The sequence below is a fragment of the Myodes glareolus genome, chromosome 17 (genome assembly GCF_982192425.1).
Source record: "Myodes glareolus chromosome 17, mMyoGla1.1, whole genome shotgun sequence".
Lineage (NCBI taxonomy): Eukaryota > Metazoa > Chordata > Mammalia > Rodentia > Cricetidae > Myodes > Myodes glareolus.
The window spans coordinates 345,743-371,758 of NC_142042.1; the positions used below are offsets into that span (position 1 = coordinate 345,743).

Consider the following 26,016-nt stretch of genomic DNA (forward strand, 5'->3'; position numbering starts at 1 on the left):
TTCATTTATATATAAAGTGACACAGAATAAGTAAAATTAAAGGAAAAGAAATTAAGTGCTTTAAGTAGGGTAGAATAAACATTGGTTATGCCATGATCAGTCTTTTACAAAATTTCTTTTCAAGAAATAAAAAAGCAATTTCAGACAAGAAAAGTCAGGAATACAAAGCAGAGTTAGTAAACATTAATGTTAACATTGCATGCACAGAAAACAGCCTTACTTTGTGTGCCAGTCAACACAGAAGCAGCAGGAAGTAAAGAATTCTCTGAAAGTTCTATTGTGCTTTTGCACAGTCTTTTATAGATTGTGGTACTAGACTCTCCGAGCTCACTTTGCACACTTGTACTGCCTTGTGCAACATGTGGTTTCATTATAATTTCAGCCACTGGTGTATTGATATATTTATTCTGTCTCGTACTACTTCTTAAAAGCAAACTCTGAGACCTACAAAGCTGTTTTGAATTATATTTTTCTTTATTAAATTCTCCTTGGTCTTGAACAGTCAAAGCAGAGCTTCTTTTAAGACTAACACAGTATGACTGTTGAATATTTTCTTCTGGGTGAAGATTAAATAGAGATTTCTGTTTGGGCATTGGCACTAAAGGTTGTTTACGATTTTGCTCTTCTATGTTCAGAAAAGACTGGTAGAAGACACTGGATGTCTTTTTACTTGAATTCCCTGACATATCAATAATTCCTTCCAAAGAAGAACACCTTGGTTTGATGCTAGAGGACAGGGCATGTGTATTACTTAAGCCTATTAAATTATGACAGCTTCCTCCCATTATGTCATTGGCACTAGCTCTTCTGTTTCTTAAATTAACTAGCTGCATTTTCTTGGCACATCTTTCTTGAAATCCTTGGTCACTTCTTTGCAGACTTTTAGTAGAATCCAATTCTTCACTGCTTTTTTCTTTGTGAAGCAGACTCAGTAGCAGACATTCAGTTGATTTGAAGGAATTCAAATTGCTTAAATGATGGATATTTGAAGACTGTGGATCATCATGGATTTTATGTATCCCACTTGCTCTATCTGAAACTGTGACGTAGCCACAAACAACTACCAGAAAATGAAACAAAAATTAAGATGCAAGTGCAAGACAGTGAATAAAAATAAAACAAAAATAAAGTAAAGTTAAAAATAAGCAACACTATAATATATACTGTTAGTAAAGAACATATAGAAGTTCCTTAATTTGGAAGTCTCTTCAATGGGACTCATGCAAAATTTAGTTATAAACATGCAAGACTGACTAGTAATATTTAAATTTATGATATAAATTATCTAAAAATTAATTTAACAGCCTAATTAGGATTGAATCAGGATACACTTAAAAATATTTGTTTTTAATCCTACTAGTATTTGAAATCTTTCAATTATAAGACACCTGTATATAGAACCACACATATAGCCATCTTGGTGTTCATGGGAAGATTGGTTCCAGGGATGCACATGAACAAAATCTTCACATTTAAGACTCTTATATAAAATGGTGCTCTATGCACATACATATAACATAGTCATTTATTAAGAGAAACTCTGTCTCAAAAAACAAAAATCAGACATACAACAAAATCTGTAGATTACACATATAACTAACACAAAGCAAGCATTATGTATATGTTTATTGTTTACAGAATAATGACAAGAAATCCCCCCTTCCACAAATTCTCTGTAGCTACATTAAAAACAAAACATTTTTGAATGTGGATTGGTTGAGTCCAGGAGTATGTAACTAGCACATGAAGACTAGTGACAAGGGTACCTATATTTGGTCTCTGTTCTTGGTTACTGGCATAGAACTCCTAAAATCCTTGGAACTTCCTGAGTGATCAGTCTTGTTATTCATGAGGAGCTATTTCAACATACACGAGTTTGTGCTAATGTAACTCATGGCTAGCCACACAAAAGCATTACCTACAACCTCTTGGGAAGGAAAGGGGGATGGAGATTGAGTTTAATAGCATAAAATGATAACTTAATCAATCATACCTAGCTAATAAAATTTACTTAAAATTCTGAAACAGTGAAGCTAAGGCAGCTTTAGGTTGATGAACACACAGATGCTCAGGTGTATTCCTGAGAGGTACAGAGACTGTGCCTCCCCCACTCCTTCCATGTGCATTTCTTCTTTCTGTCTGTTCCTGAGTTCTAGCCTTTTTAAAACAAAATATCAAACATAATTAATTACTTTCCAGGATTTCATGAGAGAATTACAGAGGGGTTCAAATATACGTTTTAATTGGTAATTGGCTGAGCATAAGTGTGGAGCACAGGGAACTTAATTGTTGCCAGAACCAGAAGGAAGAACAGTTTGTGAATCTGAGCCTTTCTCCTGTAGGATCAAGACTAAGTCTAGGAAGCTGTGTCCCAACTACATAGCTATATGTTAGTCGATCTGAGGCAACTGGCGTTACAGCATATTTGAACCATTTGAACTAGAATAACTATAGTATTTGAAATAGTTTATAGCCTACCACATTCACCATGTTTTTAAACATGGAACCATGTTTAAACTTCAAGGAAACATAAAATTTAATAGAATAAATTTAAGTAAAAAGTAAAATTTATACATACCCATAATGTTCACAAATAATTCATAATATTTAAATGTAAGTAGAGGTTCAGGGAGATCTAGAAAATAATCTGCAATTGTTCTGAATACATCACGTTCAAATCCAACATAAGTTGGATTATTGGTTTCATTACTTCTTGGCCCTAAGAGGCAGAGGGCAAAAAAATTGGGTAAAATATATTTCAATTTAATACAATTAAAAGTACACCTAAGTTTAGACTTGTATTTTATGAGGGAGGTATGTTTAACAATTCATGTTACAATATATGCAGTTCATCAACTCAGGTCTCATCTTTTCACTGGACATAACTGTAAGCAGCCTCTGACTAGTATTTTGTTTTAATATTTTTTAATATATGAAAAACTATAAGAAAGAAAAATTTAAGGTATATTTTAAAGTCATCAATTACTTTAGTGAGACTTTGATGAAATTTATTTTGTGAAGACAAGAATAGAATAACAAATAATTCTAAACTATCTTTTGTATGTCAGTACTTTTATGAATAAATTTACCCTTTTTAAAATTCTTACTAATTTTAGTGTTTTGTCATATTACTTTTAAAGCTTGATATACTATTGAATCATAATAATTAATCATTGTTAATCTATTAAAAATATAAACTTCTGTACACAGTCTAGTACTCATGAAGGGGAAGTAGGAACATATTGCCATAGAATTATTTGCTCTGGTGCTGTAGAATTACTACCAGTAGCCTTTAAGTTACCTGCCTATGTGGATGTGGCCTCTCATACTATGTATACCAAAGTAAAGCGCTCATCTGGCCTCTTTTCTAGCTGCAGGATTTAGTTGCTATTCCCCGTTCCAGCAGAGGATTGTGATCTGTGAGTCTACCCCTAAATAAATAACTAGCTCAATTCTGAGCTAGTATGGGATTTCTTTTTTAGTGTTATTCTTCACTCTTGGGTCTCTAATATAGCGTCTATAAACTGAGCTGGGATTCTTTCCTATAAAAAATAGACATGGTTTACAAATAAGATTCAACTGCACTGGAGTCTTGGGAACATCTCTCTAGTGAATGAAATATGTACTCATTGCTACAAGCTGCAATATTATACAGTAATTACTCAGTCGTCTTTTCACAAGCAACTTATCAGAATCAAGAGATCTGACAAAGGCTAAACCAAAAAGCAAGGCTTTTGGGCATTATTGCTTTGTGAATAAAGTGGCTGTCTTTTGCTGTAGATTTTTACTGTAGCTGACTTCCCTTTCTGTTACACATTGGGGAATTAATTCACTAGTTCAGAACAGTTTCCCACTGCCAGGCCTCCATTTCTCTTTCCTACATAAACACAGAGATCTGCTTTCCTGCAATTATCTTTATTAGCAGGCATTTGGTCAGTTCTTAGGGTCCAAGGACATAGAATTACTACTTGCCTGAGCTGATGCTCTCGTTTTACCCCACAAGCACCCACCGAAGAGAGCAACTGATAACAGCATACCCAGGAACCGATAATTTTAGAGGCCTGGTTCTCCCCCTTGTCTTTACTGCTTAGGTGTGTACCCAAAACCTGTAGGCCCATAGAAACTGCAGCATCAGGTGTAGGAGTTATCTGATCAAGAGTCATGGCTTCTACCTGTTTATGTAGGTTGCTTGGCTACCTGATTACCTCATGCATGCTGGGAGAGAAAAAAACCGGCATGCTAGAAATAAACTGTTTAGCCCTTTACTGACCACTAAAAATGTAGTAAAGCATACTAACATTCCCCTCTAGAATTCCCTCATCATTTAATTACTTTCTTAACTAATGTTCTCCATTAAGGAGTTCACAAGCCTTGTCTTAGCCACTCCCATGGATCTGTGTGTACATAAAATTCCTTTTCTGATTTTCTATGGGGCAAAAGAATTCTGATCCTGGAATCTGCGCGGACTGGGAAATTGCTGGTGCTAAGGATATATATGACAGGAAACATTTTTAAAATAGGTAGAACAAAATACAATGAGAATAAAGGAACAGGGATGGGTAATTCCTGTTGTGAGTAGACTTCTTTACCCTCAGAATTTTAGCCTCCCTTTAGCTATTCATAGTTTCTTTAATTGAACCCTGAATGGAAGCCTTAAAAGCTAGAACTTTAAGACTCCCGCTAACTCATATTGTTGAGTTATCCTTACCAAAAACTTTTCTTGAGCCAAATAAAGTTTTTTTGTCTTTCTGTTTCCAAATTTTTGTATGAATACACAAGTTGTAAGCATATACACTCCAAAATGATTAAAGAAAAAACAAATCACACACATAATACTTTTAAAACTAATATTGAATTTTATAGAGACCAAACAAGGTATTTTTCTAAAGCAGACATAAATATTCTTAATATATAGAATATTAAATAATCAATAGTATAGTTTCTAACACAGAAAACACAGGTTCACTAGAAATAAAAAGAAGAATTTATAGTTAGATAATTTAGGTTTGAATTCAGAAAATTCTAATTTTCCTCTCTGGGAAAAAAGTTGTGGGTAGTATTCTTAAGACTAATTTTCAAGATTATTCTTCATGTAGGCAGACCAGTGGTTCTACCTTCCTAATGTTGTGACCCTTTAGTACAGATCCTTACTGTGACCACAACCATAAAATAAATGGCACTGCTCCTTCAGGACTGTAATTTTGCTGCAGTGATTTGACAGAGGGGATGTAACCCACAGGTTCAGAACCACTACTATAGACTCTAGATAACGTATTGCCATTAACTGAAATCCAATAAATTACCTTCTTATTATCACTTAGGTACAATATGAACTGGGAAGAGAGAAAAGCCAGAAATCTCTAAAGATGGAAGATAAATGCCTCTGAGAATGCTTTTCTATTTTGTTATCATTAGTAATAGGAGAGCAGGACAGTTGAGTAGGGAAGATATTCAAAAGTCCATGCTTAAACACAAGCTCTTTATCTTAATAAGTTTTTGTAACTTATTTATATAATTGCTATTTCTTTTGCTCTTCTGTTATTTTGACATACAATAAGGAATATAATCTTTGACATTTACAAAATTCCATTATATTTCCAAAAGTAGTAAGTTTAAAAGAACTTCACCAATCACTAGAATTTCTAAAATACATCTTAACTTTTGATGACTTAAAAGTGTTGCATAATATTTTAATTTCATTCTGAAAATGAAGCCTGTTTGAGTCAGAGGGCAGAGCTAGCCATTAGCTGACCAAAATTGACTGCAGAGGTTTGGAGGACTGTGGACAGATGTGAAATAGGAAGGTGGGACTGAGAGAGGATCTCAGCCCTTCTGGATGGAGGAACAAAAGAGATAGAAAGTTACTGGTCGCTGTTCTGCTGCTTCTCTGATATTTCCGGATCTTACTCTAACATCCAACTCCTGATTTTTATAAATAGAGAATAAGTAGACAAATGTATCATAAAAGCAAATACCTCTGCAAATTTTTAAAATTTATTTTGAAAGCAGGAAGAATTTTGTAAACCAACTATCAATGTTTACTAAGAAAAAGGTTGAGCAATAAAATGCTAAACAGTGGTTTGTAAATACCTAACAGCTTTTCTGTTAATACATCCTATGAAGTGATCTACCTTGGGAAAGTATGGGTATGGGCGTTATTAAACTCGGATTCTGATTTAACATCTTCCACTCCTATGTTGCTTCATTTTTATTTATTTATTTTAAGTTTTTGGAGACAGAGTGTCTCTGTAGCTTTAAGTGCCTGTCCTAAAACCAGCTCTTACAGATCAGGTTGGTCTCAGACATCCACCTGCCTCTGCCTCCTGAGTTCTGGGATGGCTTCATTCCTAAACTGCCACCTTTAAGTCTATAAACTTCATGTGGCAACCACTGTAGTTTAGCATTTTACTTAAGCGTCCTTTCAATATCTATAAACCTATGAGTTTATGACTTATTTGAATTGAACCATAAATGACCAAAAAATCATTTTTACACTGAAAATAAAGAGCTTGTAATCAATTCTATTTGACAATTATTTCACTAATAATTTCAAATATTTACTTCATTATTGTTAAACACTTTCAATATAATATACCACACACACACACACACACACACACACACATTTCTGGTTTAACTTACAATTTGCAAGGCACTTCATAGCCGATAATACCCAGTGTGGAAGATCCTCTAGATACAAAAATCAAAAAATGTATATTAAGTCATAGATGTTTTATGATAGTATTTTTTTAAATATTTATTTATTTATTATGTATACAATATTCTGTCTGTGTGTATGCCTGAAGGCAGAAGAGGGCACCAGACCTCATCACAGATGGTTGTGAGCCACCATGTGGTTGCTGGGATTTGAACTCAGGACCTTTGGAAGAGCAGGCAATGCTCTTAACCACTGAGCTATCTCTCCAGCCCATGATAGTATTTTTTAAAAAATATTATACTTGGCTTAGCACCAAGGACTTTTACCAGCTGAGCTAACCACTAGTTTAGTACAGATTAATATCTTAAAATAGCAAAAAAACTGAAAAAGTTTTAAATATCTTGAGCTTGATTCTATCTATGATACTTAAATCAAGTAGCTACCCCAAATCAATAACTAATTATATGAGAAAGGTCTATTTGAATATAAATTAACCCTCAACTTTATTTATTCCATTACTTCTCTTTAGTCCTATTACTATGCTACATGACTATTACTGATTTAGGTGAGGCCTCTGACCAAAATTAACAATGTCTGAATATTAGGGAACTTCTACACCAACACCTGCTTAAAATATTTAAGTTGGTACCATATTCAGCTTTCTCAAACCTAATAATGATTAATAATAGTTTCTTTTTTTGTCTACATTTCAGATACTTATCTATGTCATCTTTCTAAAGTCATGCATTAATTCATGTTAGCAACTAAATATTTTCTTATGATAGTATGAACAATGATTATTTTTAAAAATGTTTATTTTAAAATTTTTAATTTTAACAATTAAATGAATGTAGCCTTGGAAAGGATTCTATTTTCTATATCTGGGCCTCTACATTGCCCTTTGAAGCCAACTTTGGTTACCAAGTTTAAAAAAGATCCCAAAATTGTTTCTAAACACCTACCTGATTTGTCTTGTAGCACAACCACTCCATGCTTACTTGTGTTGGACATGTTGTACATTATATATTGAGGAATTACTTGGTCTGGGTTTATGAGGTCTTCTATGGATGGTACACCTAAAATACTCTGCAGGCTAAAAAGAAGAATATGAATAATTTTTCTTTATAAAACTATAGGAATAGAATATAAATGTGAATATGACTTGCAATAAAGCCAACAGAGTACTTTATTTTTCTCTTGTCAAAAATTCAAGAATTATATTTACTAACTACTCTTACATATATATACTTACTCAACAAAGTTCAGAGGAATCCAATAAAAATCTTAAACTACAGTGATGACTTTAATTAAAAAGGTGAAACTTTTCTTTGTGTACTGGATCTGTACCAAAATCAATTACTAAAAAAAATACAAGCATATTAAAATTCTAATTTTTAAAAATAAGGTTTTTATTCATTTGAAGATTTGGATGAAAAAATCAAATTAATAATCCACATATTTAAGAATCTTAACTACAGCTCAATTTGTCTTACTATGTCATGATAATATATCTCCAAACTTCTTCAACATCTTCTTGGCTTATTTCTCTCTTGTCAGCTGAGTTTTCTTGGTCTTCATTGATTATCTTCTCATGATTTATGTTTTCTGTATTTTCCTTAAGAAAAATATTATTTTGGTTTGTTACAGTCTGATGTGGGATGCAGTTCTATATATGTGTTGCTTTTATTGGTTAATGAATAAAGCTGCTTTGGCCTATGGCATAGCAGAATATAGCCAGACTGGAAGAAATATAAAGAGAGAGTAGGTGGAGTCAGACAAACACCGACCCTTACTGATAAGTCACAGCCTCGTGGAGATACACATATTAATAGAAATGGGTTAATTTAAGATGTAAGAGTTAGTTAATAAGAAGCCTGAGCTTATTGGCCAGCATGTAATTAATAAAGTTTCTTGTGTGATTGTTCAGGTCTAGGAGGCTGGAAAATAAATGAGCAGTCTCTCTTTACGACAGTTTATACACAAAATAAAGGAAAGTGGAACACTTTAAACACAGGATTTTTTTTGTTTGGCCTTCCTGCCTGCCTGCCTGCCTGCCTTCCTTCCTTCCTTCCTTCCTTCCTTCCTTCCTTCCTTCCTTCCTTCCTTCCTTCCTTCCTCCCTCTCTCCCTCCCTCCCTCCCTTCCTTCCTTCCATTCCTCCTCTCTTCCTTCCTTCCTTTCTTGTGAATATCAGACTGAATTTGACATTTGCTGTCTTCCTTGATGGATCTCCACTTTATTTATTGAGTCAGGGTTTTTCATACTTGTAGTTTTATTAGTGAACTGTGAAGTTACAAAGTGTGCAAAAGAAATGGAAAACATAGCAAAGGTTTTCAATTTTGCACCTTTTCCAATACATCCAAATCAACTGCACATCTATGAACTTTGTAGTCTGGCTATCATTATAAAAGAGTAGTGGCAGAGACACACTGCAGAGTTATATAATTATGCAACTATTGTTTAAATAATGAGTATACTGCAAATGACCCATATTGAAGTCAGTCTCTAACCTGATCTTACTAGGAGATGCAACCTTTAAGAGGCAAGGTCTGGTGCAAAGCAGCTGAATCACAGGTAGCAGTCTTTTAGAGCAGCTAGCTATTGGTACCCTAATCCAGGCCTTTTTCCTTCTTTTACCTTCCATTTTCTGTAGGTAGCTTTAGCTTCCTTCCTTCCATGCTCTTCCATTGCAGTACCTTGTCACAAGACCAAAAATAACAGACTAGAGAACATGGACTGAAACTTCTGAAATCTAAGGTTTAACTTGCTTACTTGGAGAACGATTCTTAGGTATTTTATCACAGTGGTGGAAATCTAATTAATACACCAAATAGGAATAACAAATGACAAAATATTAAATTAGAGCAATCCTTTCCCTTTTCGAACTCATTACTGAATTCAGCACTGTTTCTGCAGGTTCCAAATGCATTTACACATTTTTTGTTTTTAAGATTTTAATGTAAGGCATTACAAGATTGTCTTCAAATATTAAAACATCATTTACTTTTAACGATCTTATTATGAAACATATGACAATCCTATTTAAACTACTGGTTAGTGAAAGGATATTTTACCTGAGAGAAATGTAATCCATGCTTCTTAGGAGTTTTACGAGATACGTTTCGCAATTTAAAAATACTGTCTTTATCTTTGGGAAAGTACTCTTTGCTTGTTCTCTTAATTTCTGTATGTCTTTGTGGAAGAGTTTTAAGTGGAGAAGTTGCAGGGAATCTGTTTTAAAAATAATATGGAGTTAAATAGGATATGATAAAAATAAACTTTTAGAATACATTTGAAAAGTCACACAAAGAATCTGATTTAATTACATTATCAAGTAATGAAGATTCTAGATAAGTCAATATTACCAATAAACATTTAAAGTATTTTAGTAGTTTCCCGCTTTCTTTACAATGCTGTGCACATTTCAGTTTTGCTTGTCTACAGTACAGGGCTACTATCAGGATTAGTCTGGTTGAAGAAGTAATACATATAAATAGCTCCAGAATATTATTTTGTGTATCTCTTTAAGAAAAACATCAGAGGCAAGGGTGGCACACACTTTTACTCCAGCACTCAGGAGACAGAGGCAGGCCTGTGGGTTCGGTGTCAGCCAGGGTTACACAAAGAAAATCTGTCTCAAAAAACAAAAACAAAAACAAAAAAAACAAAGAAAGGAAGGAAGAAAGGAAGGAAGGAAGGAAGGAAGGAAGGAAGGAAGGAAGGAAGGAAGGAAGGAAGGACGGAAGGACGGAAGGAAGAAAGAAAGAAAGAAAGAAAGAAAGAAAGAAAGAAAGAAAGAAAAAGAAAGAAAAAGAAAGCAGAGTTTGGATATACTTCCAGCCTTTTGACAGTTTGTCCCAATTTTAGAATGGCGTCTCTTGCTTCTTTTGACTATGATACATTTTTATCATCTTAATGTGAAATATTTCAACAGCACAAATTGAACAGAATATAAACCAACATGTATATATGCAACAATCAATTAATGAAGCTGTTGATATTTCACCAAATACTTCTCCATTTTTAAATACAAGAAACTCCTCGGCTTATTTAAATTTTTAACCCTCTCCTAAAGGAAATCATAAACTTATCTTTGTGTGTGTGTGCGCATTTATGTTTTCAATAAATATATGTAAATGGCATAGTGTTGTGTGTTTTTATTTTTTGGTATTTTTTTATCACACATTAAATTCACACTTAACATTTTAGTGGCATTAGAAGCTCTTTCCTTGTTATAATTTTTCAATTATCCCATATGAATTTTATTTTTAATACTGAGGCATTTAAAACAGGTATAATGTTTTGCTTTGAAAAATATTTAATTATGTATCTGTGTGTAGGTATATACATGTGGGTATAGGTGCCTTCAGAGGTCAGAGTCATCAGATTCACCTTGAGCTGGGAATTGAACTCATACCCTCTGAAAGAGCAGTGTGTGCTTCTAAGTGCTGAACTATCTCTCCATCACCAACCTTTTTTGTTTATTGGTTTTTGAAAAACAGTCTCTAGCCCAGGCTAGTCTTAAACACCTATGTAGCTAAGAATAATTTTAGACTTCGGATTCTTATGCACCTACATCCCAAGTGCTGGGATTATAGAACCATCTGATTAACACACCAAATGGGAAGAACAGATGACAAAAATATTAAATTATACAAAAGCATCCTTTTCAAGTATACCTCATTACAAACATTGTTTTTGTAGTGTCGATGGGATTACAAATAAATTTTTATCAAATTTCTACCTATGTATTAATATGTTTTCTTTGTATGTAATTGTTTTAAACCCAACTATCAGGTGAGGAAATCTTCTCCCCTTGTTCTCTGAAATGTCTTAGACCTTTATCAAGATGAATTTTAGAATTTGCTTATCTTGCCTATAAACATGGTCTGCTTTTCTATTTCTTTTCAGTAATAATTTTATAATTTTCCCTAATAAGATTTTATATTTTTGAAACCTTATTTATGGTCATCTTATAATTTTTGCTTTTCTAATCATTGTACAGGTTGGTTTTGTGCAACAACTTGACACAAACTACAGTCGTCAGATGAGGAAATGATTCCACGAGACCCAGCTGTAAGGCGTTTTCTCAATTAGTGATCAGTGGCAGCTCCCTTCCATGATCTCTACATCAGCTCCTGCCTCTGGGATCCTTCTCTGTTTGAGTTCTTGTCCTGACTTCCTTGAACATCAATGCTGAAGTATAAGCCAAATAATCCCTGTCCTCCCCATTCTTTGGGTCATGACATTTTATCACAGCAATACAACCCTAACTAAGACAATCATTGGAAATCTAGAGGCAGTGAGATTAAATGATGAGCTATAAAAACTCCAGTAAAGGAGGATGGCTCAGTGATTAAAAGCACTGGTTGAATGTCCAGAGGACCTGGGTTTGGTTCCCAGCATCACATGGTGGCTCACAGTCTAAGGGGATTCCATGCCCTCCTCTATTTTTATCATCTCTGCACACACTTGGTATACAGACATACATGTAGGAAAAACATCCATACACATAAAATACAATTTTAAAATCCAAGTAAGAAAATAAAATCTAATAAAGGGTATTCATAGGAAGACATATACAGATCAGAGTACTAGGTAGTATGACAGAGTTTAATAATTCCACCATGTTTAAAGGGGAGAAGAGACTAATGAAGGCAACTATAGGGAAGATTTCACCCGTTTGGAAACAAAACATAAAAAGGCAAAAATTTAGGTTAAAGATGACAGTTGCTATAATTTAAAAAGCAACAAGAGAGAGAGATACCATCATAGGACAGGGCTCACATAGAGGGTTTATGGGCGGGGGAAATAAAAGGGAGGGGAGAAGAGAAGTGCAAAGGCCTGCCTCTTTGGGGGAGTGGCAGGAAAGCATCACACCATACAACAGGGCTCACATGGGAGTTTATTGGAAGAGAAAGGGAACAGACATGGTGACAGAGAAGGGACAAAGGTGGGCTGAGGGGTGCAGAGATCAGCCCCTGGGGACAAGAGTGGCAGAAGAGAAGAGATGGGAGGCATGCAAAGCCTGCCTTTTATAAGGGAACAGTAGCAACTGTGCACAGAGGGTGTTCTTAGTGGCTTCAGCTGAGGACATGTCCTGCAAGGACAATAAGGACAGGCCAGCACAGATGCCTGAATACTAACAATAATGATTTTTGGATATGCTGTATTTAAGTTTATATCTAGTAAGGGATTAAAAAAAATGACTCCAAAGCTTATGGTACATGTATTTGAGATGTTTGATACTGGTAGGAAAGCAAGTAAAGACATAGAATGAGACACTGAAGGAAAAAGGTCAAAGTGAGGATAGGGCCCATACTGCAAAACTATCGTGCTGTAACTAAGAAGGGGAAAGAATGCCACACACTATTCATATGTTGGTTACTGGAATTCACTTGTATGTTGAAAATCCTTTGATACAAAGGTATTATTATGTTTTGTTTTATCTGAAACTCAGGTAAAATTGTATTCCTAGGTAACGAATACCAGGGTGGTTGGGCTTTTAAGATAGATTAATGCTTCTTTTGAAGAAGTTCTGGTTCCAGAATGACTCAAATACTATTACCAAAACATAAGAACCTTCCATGTTTGACCTTTTGCATTGCTTGTCCTTCTGCTTTTCTGCTAGGCTATGATGTAGCATAAGATGGAGCTGAGATCAGAAGATCTAATCCCACAGTCTAATAATCTTGAACTCTGTAGTAGACCACCTATTGCCATCTCCCTTTTCTCTCTGCTTTCATCTTCAGAAGATCATGACTATCTTCCATATACCTGCCCTCACTACCCCATTCCTGTGTCTCAGTCTCCAACTTCCAAAGGCACTCCCTGGGAAGTATTAAGCCAGGAAAGCAGGTAGGCAATCTTCAGATCTTCGCTCTGTCTCCTGTCCTTCAAATTCAACCTCCCAGCCTCATTTCCAGCTCTGTAGCAAGTCACCTGTTATGGCCTCTCATTCTTCTCTGCCCCAGTTCCTACAGGACTAAACAGATACTGGTGATAAACCATGTTTATATTCCTACTGTGGTTCCCCTCAACATTCTTCATTTCTAGCACATCTCTATCTCTAAGTGTTATCTCCCAATACCAATAAAACACATTCTAACCAGAACCATCAGTGGCCACACCTGACAGGATTTCAAGAGCAGTCCCTATCAGGCAAATCACATCCTAAGAACCAGAGAGAGTAACAGAAACCAAGGAACAGAACTTCCACCCAATAAAGACAAGAAAAGATATCAGCACCTAGAATTAAAATGATCCCAAATCCAGATGCCTAGACCCAGCGTAAAAACACAATCAAAATATCCAGAATAATATGTCAATATATCTCTACTAAAGCCAAGCAATCATGCTACAGTAGGCCCTGAGAAATGTAATATGGATAAAGCACAAGAAAATGACTTTAAAATAGCCTTTATGAATATATGTAAGAAGTCCTTAAAAAAGAAATAAATATCCTTTAAAAAAATCTATGAAAACATGAAACAGTGGAATGATATGAAGAAAACAATTGAAGATTTGCAAGTAGAAATAGAATCAATAATAAAAATCCAAACTGAGGGACAAATGGGAATAAAAAAATTTAGGCACTCAAATTGTGCAATTCATTCATAGGCCTCACCAACAGAATATAATATATAGAAAAGAGAATCTCAGCTTTTGAAGTCAAAAAGAAGTGGATTCCATAGTCATATAAAATGTTAAGTATAAATAAATTCAGGCACAAAGCATTCAAGAAATCTAAGACATCATAAAAAGATCAAGTTGAAGAATAATAGAAACAGAGGAAGAAAAAGAAACCAACGTCAAAGGAACAGAAAATATTTTAAAAAGAATCATAGAGGAAAATTTTTTCAACCAAAAGAAGACCTATCAAGGTACAAGAAGAATAGAGAATATCAAATAGATTGCATTAGAAAAGAAATTCCTGGTATCATATAATATTAAAAACACTAAATGTATGGAACACAGAAAGAATTTTAAGAACTGCTAGGGAAAAAAACCAAGTATATATAAAAGCAGACTTATAAGAATAACACCTGACTTTTCAGTGGAGACTACAAAAACCAGAAAGATCTAGAAAAATGTTCTCCAAATTCTAAGAGTCCACAAATTTCAGCCCAGATTATTATAACATGCAAAACTTTCTATTACATCAGGTGGAAAAAGAGATTCCATGATAAAACCAAATTCAAGCAGTGTCTATTTACAAATTAAGCCCTATAGAAGGCACTGAAAGGAAAACCTCCAACTGAAGAATCTAACCATACCCAAGAAAACATGAAGAACAAATATTAGACCAGCAAATTAAAAAATGAGTTGTAGGGGGGACACTCCTCGACAACAAAATAGGGGGATCAACAAATACTGCTCATTGATAATACAAAATCAATGGACTCAAATCTGAAATAAAATAAACAAATCAAAACAATGGATTCAAAAACAGAATCTAGTTTTTCTGCTAAATGCATAAAATACTCTCTACCATTAAGAATAGCTGTCACCTCAGGGTAAAAGGAAAGAAAAAGATATTACAAGGAAGCTGGTGTAGCTGTTTTAATATCCAACAAAATAGTCTTCAAACCAAAACTAATCAGGAGTGATAAGCAAGGACATCAAATAAAAAATCCACCAAGAGGACATTAGAATTGTTAACATCTAAACATCAAACACAAGGGAACCATCTTAATTAGGATTTCTATTGCTGCGATGGAATACCATGACCAGAAAGCAAGTTGGGGAGGAAAAGATTTATTTGGCTTTTACTTCCACAAGGCTATTCATTGATGAAGTGAGTTAGAACCAGAATTCAAGCATAGCAGGATCCTGGAGGTAGAAACTGATGTAGAAGCCATGGAGGAGTTCTTACTGGCTTATTTCCGCTGGTTTACCCAACCTGCTTTCTTATAGAACCGAGAATTACCAGTCCAGGGTATTGGCACAAGAACAGAGATGTTGATGGATGGAATAGAACTGAAGACTCAAATATAAGTCCACATATCTATGGATACTTGGTTTTAGATAAAGAAGCTAGAAATATACAATGGAAAAAAAATAAAACATCTTCAAAAAATGGTGGTAATTAAATTAAATGGCATGTAGATGAATCCAAATAAATTCATACTAATTACACTGCACAAAACTCAACTTCAAAACCACCAAAGACATCAACATAAGGCCATATACACTGAATCTCATAAAAGAGAAAGTAGGGAACAATCTTGAACTCACTGACACAAGAAAAGTCTTTTGAAGAGAACATCAATAACATAGGTACTATGAGCAACAATCAGTAAATGGGATCTCATAAAACTGAAAAGCTTATGTGTAGCAAAGAATATCATTATTCTGACATAGCAGTGGGCTACAGAATGGGAAAAGCTTTTGACAAACTACACATCGGACAGGGAGTTAATATGCAAAATATATAAAAAACTCAAAATACTGGATGTCAAGAAAATAAATAACCCAATTAAAAACTGGGTACAGATCTAATCAGAGAATTTTCAATAGAAGAAACTCAAATGGCTGAGAAGCATTCAAAGAAATGTTCAATATTCAATATCCTTAGTCATCAGGAAAACACAAATCAAAATTACTTTGAGATTTCATCTAATATCAATCAAACTGGCCAAGATCAGTAAAACAAAAGACAGACTCTGTCGCTGAAGACAACACCTACACAATTCATTGAATGTGGAGAAGTTAAGCTGATGCTTACATAGAGCCTTCACCTCCATGTTCTAGCATCTTTAGTAAATGAAGGTACTCTGCACAATGTCAAAAGAGAAATGTAAACACCAACCTAGACACAAACCCTTTTATAGATGGAGATTTTTCTCCATCCTGCAAATCCTACTTGACCCGTTCCTCTCTGACCACTGGGTCCCCATAGCTGCTTATGAAATAACCACGCTGAAGCTTAATATCAGTTACAATTGTTTCGCCAATGGCTTAGGTGTCTTACTGGATAGCTCTCTCTTATAAATTTCTATTAATCTATGTATCACCACATGGTTGTGGCTTACCAGTGATGCCCTGGCATTTCACTTCTCCAGCGAATAGGGGGCATCTCCATGGTGTCTCCCTTCTCTACATTCTCTCTCTCTCTCTCCCTCTCTGTCCTTGTTTCGATTTCCTGCCTAGGTATATTCTGACTGGTCATTGCCTGAAACAGCTTTATTCATCAACCAATAAAACAAACACATAATCATAGCATACAGAAAGACATCCTACATCACCCTTTCATCTACAATGTGTCCTCCCTACAAAGTATGCTAGTGCAACAGAGGCACAAAGCTTGTGGAAGTAATCAACCAAAATCTGAGACTAGGTAAGCCAGGGACATAGGAAAAACCCAAAGACTACTGTTCTAAAACAAAACAACAAATAAATGTAGCAATAAAATGACTTCTCATGACATTCTGTTATACTCAAACACCAGTGCCAAGCTTAACTATCATCAGAGAAGCTTTCTTCTGCAGTAGATAGGAATAAATATAGAGACTCACATAGCCAGATATTATGCAAAGAATGAGAGGCCTTGGAACACACAGTCATAAATAGAAGGTTTTTTACCAAATCCCACCCCTCAGGGCTCAGGGAATTCTAAGGCAGAGAAGGTGAAGAGTCTAAGAGACACAGGAGATCGAAGACAGCAAGCAATCAAGGCCTTCTAGATACAACACTACTGGCACATGAATTCACAAAGACTGACAAAAGACACAGGATTTAAACATGGCTGCATCGATGGGTCCTAGAGCTGAAAGGAAGAGTAGATGCATACCCATTCTTAACCCAGAAGCTATTTCCAATTGATAACCACTTGAAAATGAAAACTTAGTTTTCTCCAAGGGGACCTCCCTGGGAAAACAGAACACTCTTAAGGGTGGCAGCAGCAGATAACAAACAAAAAGCAATTCAGTCACATTTTTGGAGTTTCTTTGTCTCATAATGTTAAATCAAGACATTGCTTTGTTTTTCTACATTACAGGTCCTTTACATATATATTATTACTTCCAATTTTGGGTTTCTATGGGATTCCTGAGTGGGTGAATGTATACATCTCTGCAACTATATGGGCTTCTTGTACTTTTTCTTGTTTGACGGTTTTATCATATTTTGATTTATTTGTTAATTTATCTTATTTTATTTTATTACTATTCCTTAGATATACTTTGTTTTCTAAGAAGAGAATAAAGGGCGTGGTTCTGGGTGTGAGTGGAGGTGGGAACTGGGAGAAACGGGAAAAAGAAAAACTTATTGAGAACATATTATATGAAAAAAATTGTTTTCAATAAAAGTGGAAAAAGATCAACAATACCGTTCTAAAAGAAACATTATTTCTCTGAAAGAAGCTGCTATTGCTGCAAAAACATAACAATTGTGGAGCTACAATTTCAATGTAATTTCAGATTTTTTCTTATTTGTGTTTAATTTTTCATTCTTGAAATTAAAACACAATTACATGATTTCACCCTTCTCTTTCCTCCCTCCAGTGCTTTCCTTGTACCCCTCCTTACTCTCTCAAATTCACATATATATATATATATATTGTATATGAATATTCTAAATAGATCAATGCATACTGCTCAGTTCATATGAAGTTACTTGTATGCATATGATTTCAGGGATGATCACTTGGTTTTGAATAACTGTTTTGGGGGCTCTTTACCAGGGGAGACTCTTTCTCTTAAGTAAAATTCTGGGAGCAGAACTAGATTTTATAATGACACATCTGTTCAGTACCTGAATAGTTGATTGTTGTCATCAAGGTTTTCCGATCCCCATCTACCTTTGATATCTTCAATCACATGATTCTTAAGAAATTTTCTTAATAGTTGAACAGTCTGTTGTCTTGTGACTTCAGGACCAAAATTACTATTATTTCTTAATAGATCATAAAGCCAATCTACTGCTTCTTCTGCAGTGAAACAATTGCTATATTTTTTTAAATGTTGTCTATGTTTTCTTAAAGGCATTCCTACTCGAAAAGATGTGGTTACTTCATTCCACTGTGAAGAGAAGAAAAATATTGTTCAAAACAATCATGCAATAAAGTGAAATCTCATTGATTCAGGTATGTAGCCAGTTCTAGGCTAATTTTGACTACATGAGTCCCTATCTCAAAATAACCAAAAGAAATAAAGAAAATCATTAGACAAAGAAAATTCTTTATTTCACAACTGATTATACTGTAAATATTCTTGAAGAAATCATCTTATCTGTACTACATAAAATCTTATATCTCACTAGTTTATTATTAATTATAATGCCAAAATAATATTTTCTGTGTAATAGGTATTTTTACTATACGTTCATTGGGTATTCCACTTAGGAAACTTAGTAATAAAAAGAACTGTAATGTACCTGTTTCTTAGTCCTTGATAAACATTTTCTATTAGGTTTTTTACTTTAATTAACATTAATAATATGCTTCATATTCACTATTTAATTGTAAATCCTATAGTTTTATGAAGTTACTATTATTTCATTTTTCATATAAGAAAAAGGAAGCACAGATGAACAACTAGACCAAGATCGTGCATCTAAATAATGGTTCTCAACCTTCCTAATGCTGTGACCCTTTAATACAGATTCATGAAGTGAATCCCAACAATAAAATTATTTCATTGCTACTTTATAACTGTAATTTGCTACTGTTATGAATTTTAATGCAAATATCTGGTATGCAGTATATCTGATATATGACCCTCAAAGGAGTCACAACCCACAGGTTGCATAGTAATCTAAATGATTAACATAAACATTCAAATCCAGGTTTAGATGGGTCTGGTGGTGCAGGCCTGCAATTTCAGAGGCTGAAGCATGAAGTTTATGTTCAGGTCTTAGATGGGATACAGAATTATCCTGTTAAAAACCAACCTTCAAAACTTAGTGAAATCCTGTCCCCAAATTAAATGTAGAATGGATGCCATAGTTATTACAAAATAAAATCCAAACAAATGAAGAAGCAATAGCAACAAACGACCAGGTTTACCCAATTCTGTCTAGAATCTGTATTCAATAATTTTACTAGTCAAATAAAACTTCTGCCATGTAACAATTATAATGGCAAAGTGCTTTTAATATCAAACATTTAGTACAGCATCTCTTATGAAAAATCCCTGTGGTTCTGGGCATGGTGGCAAAGGCTGTTGGATCTCTGTGAGTTCAAGACCAGTCTGTCATTCATGGTGAGTACCAGGACACCCAGGGCCATATAGAAAGTCTTGTCTCAAAATAAATAAATAAATGGATCCCTATAATGAACATAGGATTATATATAATGATAAAATAAATGAATTCATCGCACATTTAATGAACCTAAGCATTAAAAAGCATTTATTTTCTGAAAAACCCTCCGTCAAATGTCTAGATTTGAGACATTAGCACTAGAATATAAAAGTGGTGGTATACAATGAATACATCACTTTTTAAGAGAAAAAGTCATACATTAGAAATCAGATCATCGGCCTGATTTACGAGACTGTGAATTATATTACTACTGTATAATATGTCTCACCCTGGCATCACAACACTGAATTTACCACTGAACTGCATTTCTTTTCTTCCCACACCTCTCTATTACTTACATTCAAGAAACTTTACTGAACTGCTTCGCTACCCATTGTCCTGAGTACACAGGAGTAAAGTGACATGTGACTCTGAACGTAAAGACATCACAGAATAGTTTTGAAATGCAGGAAGTTTATAAAATCCCAGAGTGAAAGAATTAGGATCTGTTTAAGCTTTACTTCTTGTTTATAAATCTTTGTTCTTTTCTTCTCTGGACTTCAATATCTTTATACTAATATTTACCATGTGATAATAAAAAAGACTTTATGTAAAGTATTTGTAAGTATTTGCTGAATTTTTTTAAAGTGTGCTTGTGTTGCTTTCATCTAAGATAGTAAATTTTTATGTGGCAAGATTACATCATTGAGGTACCTTTCCGCACTAAATTCTCTCCTTTATATTGATAAACATAACCACCAATATTTGGTGAACAGTTGAATATATGTCAAGATCACCATGCCAGAAAGAGTTCAATTTTTTTAGCTCTTCCATATACCATTTATATGTCTTCGGGAGAGTCCCTTCTTTGGACTTTGGTTTCCACACTGGTAAAGTAGGACAGGTATTTGTGAGAGGACAACTTGCTTATTATTCTATAGACAACCACACATTCTCATAGACAGTTTATTTTGAGGAAATCTCTTAAAGTGAACATGTCCTACAAGCCTGTTGTGCCAATGTGGAAAACGAGGTTAGGTGAATCTCTTAATGTCACATAACCGGAAGTATACTACTTTATAGGATACGAAATCCGAAAGCACAGCCCTGGTGACAACCCTCAGAGGTTACTAAAAGTACTCTGGGTTTAGCTTCAACAGTTCTTTTCTAGTGCGATTTGCATACATGTCCTACAATAAATTTTATAGAGCCAACAAGTCAAACTGCCATGCCTGAACTTCTGATTTGAAACTTCAATTTCTAATTCCGGGAGGCAGCAAATAGCACATGAAAAGTGTAAATCGTATTTGTGAATCAGGAAAAGGAAGACACCTGTGCAGTTTTCCTGCAGAACCAGAAAATTGTGCAGCTTTGGGGCACCGCACTTTGGATCTGAAGCTGAGAGAGACTAGAGTGGTGTGTAACTCAGTGCCATTACTAACCAGTGTCCCTCAGTACCTTTCTCAGAAATCTGGGCTCCTTGTGTCCTTCAGGGTACCAGATCTCTGGCTCATCAAGAATCCAGTATCTCTGAGTCCCCTCAAGAAACCTACATCCCTCATATACCCAGGTCCCCAGGATCTCTGGGTCCCTCAGGAGACCTAGGTTCCTGGTCCCTGTCCTCCAGCGATCGTCCACGCTCTTACCAGCTTGGTGGCCCGGTAAGGTCCAAGAGGAGCACCCTGATCCTCCATGCTGTCAGTGCCAGGCAGAGTCCATGGAGGCCGCGGAAACAGCGCCATAGCTGGACCCCGGAGCCTGGTGTCCGGGTCTGCACAACTGCCGCGTTGCTGATTTGAATATCTCGGAGCAGAGCTGATTGGCGGTACCAACGAGTCATGTGACCTGGCAATCCCTGTCTGCCGGGAGGGGGGCGGGGGAAGGCGAAAGGGGAGTTACTCTGACGCTCAGTCTGTGTGGGTGGTACAAGCTTTGCCAAGTCAGTTACTAAGTTGCTTAAGGGAACTGTGCGCATTAGAACCGAAGGAATTGTGTACCTCGTGAACAGTTCAACAGCAAAACGATTCTCCCTTCCTGAATCTAGGGGCTCTTCGACAACACTAATATAAACCAGGAATTTTACGGGGACACTGCACCTAAACGGGTTAGTGTGTTTGTTTCCTTTTAACTTCCCGCACTGTCTGTCTTTTTCTCTTACACACATATTAGTAAGAGCCATGGTTAGGGTCTAAGTAAAATAAATGTCGGCTCCAATTCGTCTTCTTCCATGACTGGAATGGAGCATAAGCAGATGTTCCTCTAAACCTTGCCTTCCTTAAGAAAATCTACTGCAATATCCTTAGAAGAAGCCTGGCTATGCTTAAACCATGACCACACACTTAAAACATTACGGGTGTCTTTAAAAATGCATCCCCAAATGACAAAACTAAGCTGAGCTAAGAGATTTACACAAAGTCTCAGAACCCCTTGCTGATTTCAGGCTTGCTTTAATAAACAATTAAAGCGCTGTTAGCATTCTGTAACTATTTGGTAGTAGAAATTGCTCAGCGCAGTGACTGAGAGGTTGGTTTCTGTTAAACTATCCTGAGCCAAAAAGCTGTCATCTTAAGACAATCAGTGTCTGCTTTCAGCACATCATGACTGGGTTTCTGTTGACATTCCCACCCAAAAGAAGTGGGTGGGGAGGGTCATTGGACCCTAACTCATGCATCCAGTCAGTCCTCTCAGCTAGTTCTATGCAATTCTGTCCTAACTGCACTTGACTTCCGGTTTCAGGGAGGGACCAGAAAGGAAGGGCTCTGTACCTATGAAGCTGTGGGGAAACTTTCACCCATGTTGGGTGCAGACCTTCCAGTGCTTTAAGGTCATACATGCTCCTGCTCATAAACACCCCTCCGCCACCATGTTGTGTATCTAAACCTAAGAAATCAGTGATTTGAACTGAACTTTGGTTTGCCATTGGAACCATATGAGAAGATGATGAATAGTTCTTAATGAGAAAAATTCTCCCATCAGTCTATGAATTCATTCTACTTCATTATATCATATTGGCAACGCCTGTAGTTACAAAAAATTTTAAAAGCCAGATTTTACAAAAGTAGACTTTTGGAGTTTCTATTATTTTAACTTCATATCTCTGTTCTTAGGAATTACTTATATTGTTGGGATAGCTTAAAATTGATTTTCAATTTAATTAGATTTAGATGTCTATGGTATTAGTCAAACACAATTCTAAGTTTTATGTTGTGGGCATTTCCAGAGACTGACGTGTGGAACAGTAAGTCAGAGAGGAAAACCAGTCTGGAATGTGGGCAGTACCTTCTAGTAGGTTGTATTTCCTCTATTTAAGTTGTTTCTATCGGGAACTTATCATAGTGATGAAAACCTAACTTGTTCTAATTGAATGGCTTGAATCTTTGTATTAATTTTGTTTCCATTACTACATTTTATTTTTAGTCACTCATACTTTTTCTCATTCCCATTCACAATGATTTCTCAGAATGTGTTATAGACTACTTGTACCAGGATCATTGAAATATATTATCCCTGGAATCTTCCAAACAATCTGTGCGGGAAGGGACATATGCAGAGCAGAGGATATTCCTTAGGATTCAAGATCTTGCAACTCTAATGTTTGTGTGGAGTTGAGCTGATCTTCTTTAATGCCTACATACTATTTTACTGTCAACTAAGACAGAAAGAAATACAAGCCTCTGTAACTTTTATAACTGAACCCAATGTTAACTGATGCAATGACACTCCTCCCCCACCTCATGCATACACACACACATACATACATGCATACACACACACATACATACATACACACATACATGCACACAATGGACATAAACTTAGCATCTCTTAAATATGACAGAGCATAATGTTTTTCTACTTATAACTGATTCTGGTTGGCATTCTCTGTTTTGCCTGTGGATCTTTATTTATTCTTACTAAAACATCCGATCTAATGCAGAGAATTTAACCACTGTGTTCATTGCTGTATTTTGATTCCCTAACCAGTACATAGTAATAATTTAATAAATATTTGATGACTGGGTAAATGTTTTTTCTTAGTACTAGAAAGGAACTGTAAGTGATACAACTCAGTTGTCTTTCTTTCCTAACTAACTTTTAATAAATTACTTCCATAAGATTCATTTATCTTTAAATCTTAAGGCTTAGTCATTCTGCAATATCATGTCTAGTTATAAATTTTATTTCACCAATCTTATCTAATATTTGTCTTGCCTGAGATAATTTTTATTCTATTTTAGTTATGATAGTTTGTTTTCCTTCATGTTTCTGAAACTGTTTCCATTTAATGAATTAGAACTTTCTGACTTCCATATATAATTTTACATATAGAATTTTCCGACTTCCATATATAATTTTGATTTTCTTATTTTTCCTCTCAGATTGTGAGACCATTCACTCTAGTTGAATTTCTAACTCACTATTGTAAGTCCCCTCCCCCTTCTTCATTTTTTTAACATGGCCTCTTATTCATATCCAAGAAAGTTTTTCTTTAGATTCTTTGGTTGATTTTATTTCTGTGTAGCCTTCATTAGTTTTATTGAAAACCCGAATTATGAATTTAATTTCTTTTTTCTTATTTTTATGATAACTCACTATAATATGTTCAAATACAACCTTCATTTAACTGCTGGTTTTTCACATTATGGGTGTTGTGCACTACTTACTTTTGATTTGCTGTAACCAAAATATGTGAAGAACATCTTAAAGGAAAAACTACTTACTTTGGCTTACTGTATCAGAGTTGTCAGTCTGTAATGGCAGAAAGAACATGGCAGATGCTCTTCCCAGAGTTGTATTTTACTAATCTAGGTATTTCTCAATCCAGTAAACTTGACAAGATTAACCATTACACATTAACTAAAAAAAAATGTTTTTATAAAAGATATTTTTATAAAAGATATTAAAACAACTACTATAATGGCTTAGTTCTAGTAAATATTTGTTCAAACATTTTCCAAATAACTATTTTATATATTTAATTATCCTATAATACAGTATTTTGAAGTGTTAAACAGCCACTATCGAATTTAGGTTTGAAAGTATAGTTGATATACATTGTATTGTTTGGCAGCAAGTTTTCATTTCCTCTGGGAAAAGCTGCCTTCTCACTTGGGGAAATATTTCTTTTTTAACATAACTAAACTTCATGACTTTGAGTCTGATAGAAATGAAAGTTGGAAGTAGTCAAGAAATCATTGACACAGGTAAGTACTTTCTAAACAGAACACTTATAGCACAGGCACAAGGATCAACAATTGATAAATGTGATCTCATGAAGCTGAAAAGATTATGTACAGCAAAGGACACCATCATTCAGCTAGTCTGGTATTCTCTAGAGTAGGTAAAGATCTTCATCTTTTATACGGTAGGATCTGTTTGCTAATGGCAACCAGAGGTGTGGCTTCTTTAAGTAAGGATTACTGACTCAGCATTAGTTGCAAAAACCTCGCAGCTCTTTTAAGAGGTTCTGCAACCAAACATTTAAATGGTGTTTATGAGCAGCTGGCATGAGCCATTTTGGTGGTGGCATGGATCTAGAAACTCCACAGAGTTGTGTCAATAATTGTAGCTCCTAGTACCTCCACCAGGAACTCTCTCTATATACATCTCTTCCAGCCTGGCTACGTTCTGTTAAGCCAGCCAATGGCCGAAATAAGCTTCTTCATTCTTTAACCAATAAAAGCAACACACAGACTGAAGGACTTCCACACCATTTCCCTTTTTCTATTTAAATGAAAAGGAAGGTTTTAACTTTAACATAGAAAAATTACATATATCAAAACAGGAATCAAGCAAAAATTACAGTTATAACATTTATATATAATTTTATCATAACTAAGGAAAACTACTATTATAACTATCTATTATTCAACTCCATCAAAGACTCCAGAATGCTATAACATTATATAAGTAAACAGGACATGCATTGTAAACAACTTCAAAAGGTCTAGAATTGACAGAGATATCTTGCTGCCTGGACAGTCATCCAAAGTTCTTCTATATTGTTGGAGCATCCATCTTCAACCAACAGGTCCATAGTATCCATCAGACTTTTCCATGAAGCAGGAAATTTCAAAGACAGAAGACAGTTCCACCTATATTGGCAGTTAGTCATTT

The 26,016-nt window shown here is 35.1% G+C and overlaps 1 protein-coding gene across 5 annotated transcripts in view; it reads right to left on the bottom strand.

Annotated features, from left to right (window-relative positions):
* The window catches only part of Depdc1 (DEP domain containing 1), a 33,905-nt gene extending 12,195 nt beyond the window's left edge, over window positions 1-21,710 (bottom strand). Inside the window, exons 1-8 of one of the 5 annotated variants that reach the window (XM_048453493.3) lie at window positions 21,546-21,706; window positions 18,412-18,677; window positions 9,732-9,888; window positions 8,152-8,273; window positions 7,621-7,751; window positions 6,643-6,690; window positions 2,579-2,719; window positions 221-1,060 (exon numbers count right to left, since the gene is read on the bottom strand). In XM_048453493.3, coding sequence (XP_048309450.3) covers window positions 221-1,060; window positions 2,579-2,719; window positions 6,643-6,690; window positions 7,621-7,751; window positions 8,152-8,273; window positions 9,732-9,888; window positions 18,412-18,677; window positions 21,546-21,641 — 1,801 coding nt within the window. In that variant the 5' untranslated portion in view covers window positions 21,642-21,706. Of the gene's footprint in view, window positions 1-220; window positions 1,061-2,578; window positions 2,720-6,642; window positions 6,691-7,620; window positions 7,752-8,151; window positions 8,274-9,731; window positions 9,889-18,411; window positions 18,678-21,545 lie in introns of all 5 variants that reach the window. The other 4 variants (XM_085677487.2, XM_085677486.2, XM_048453496.3 and 1 more) reach the window with 4 other exon arrangements.
* Between the last annotated feature and the right edge of the window lie 4,306 nt (window positions 21,711-26,016).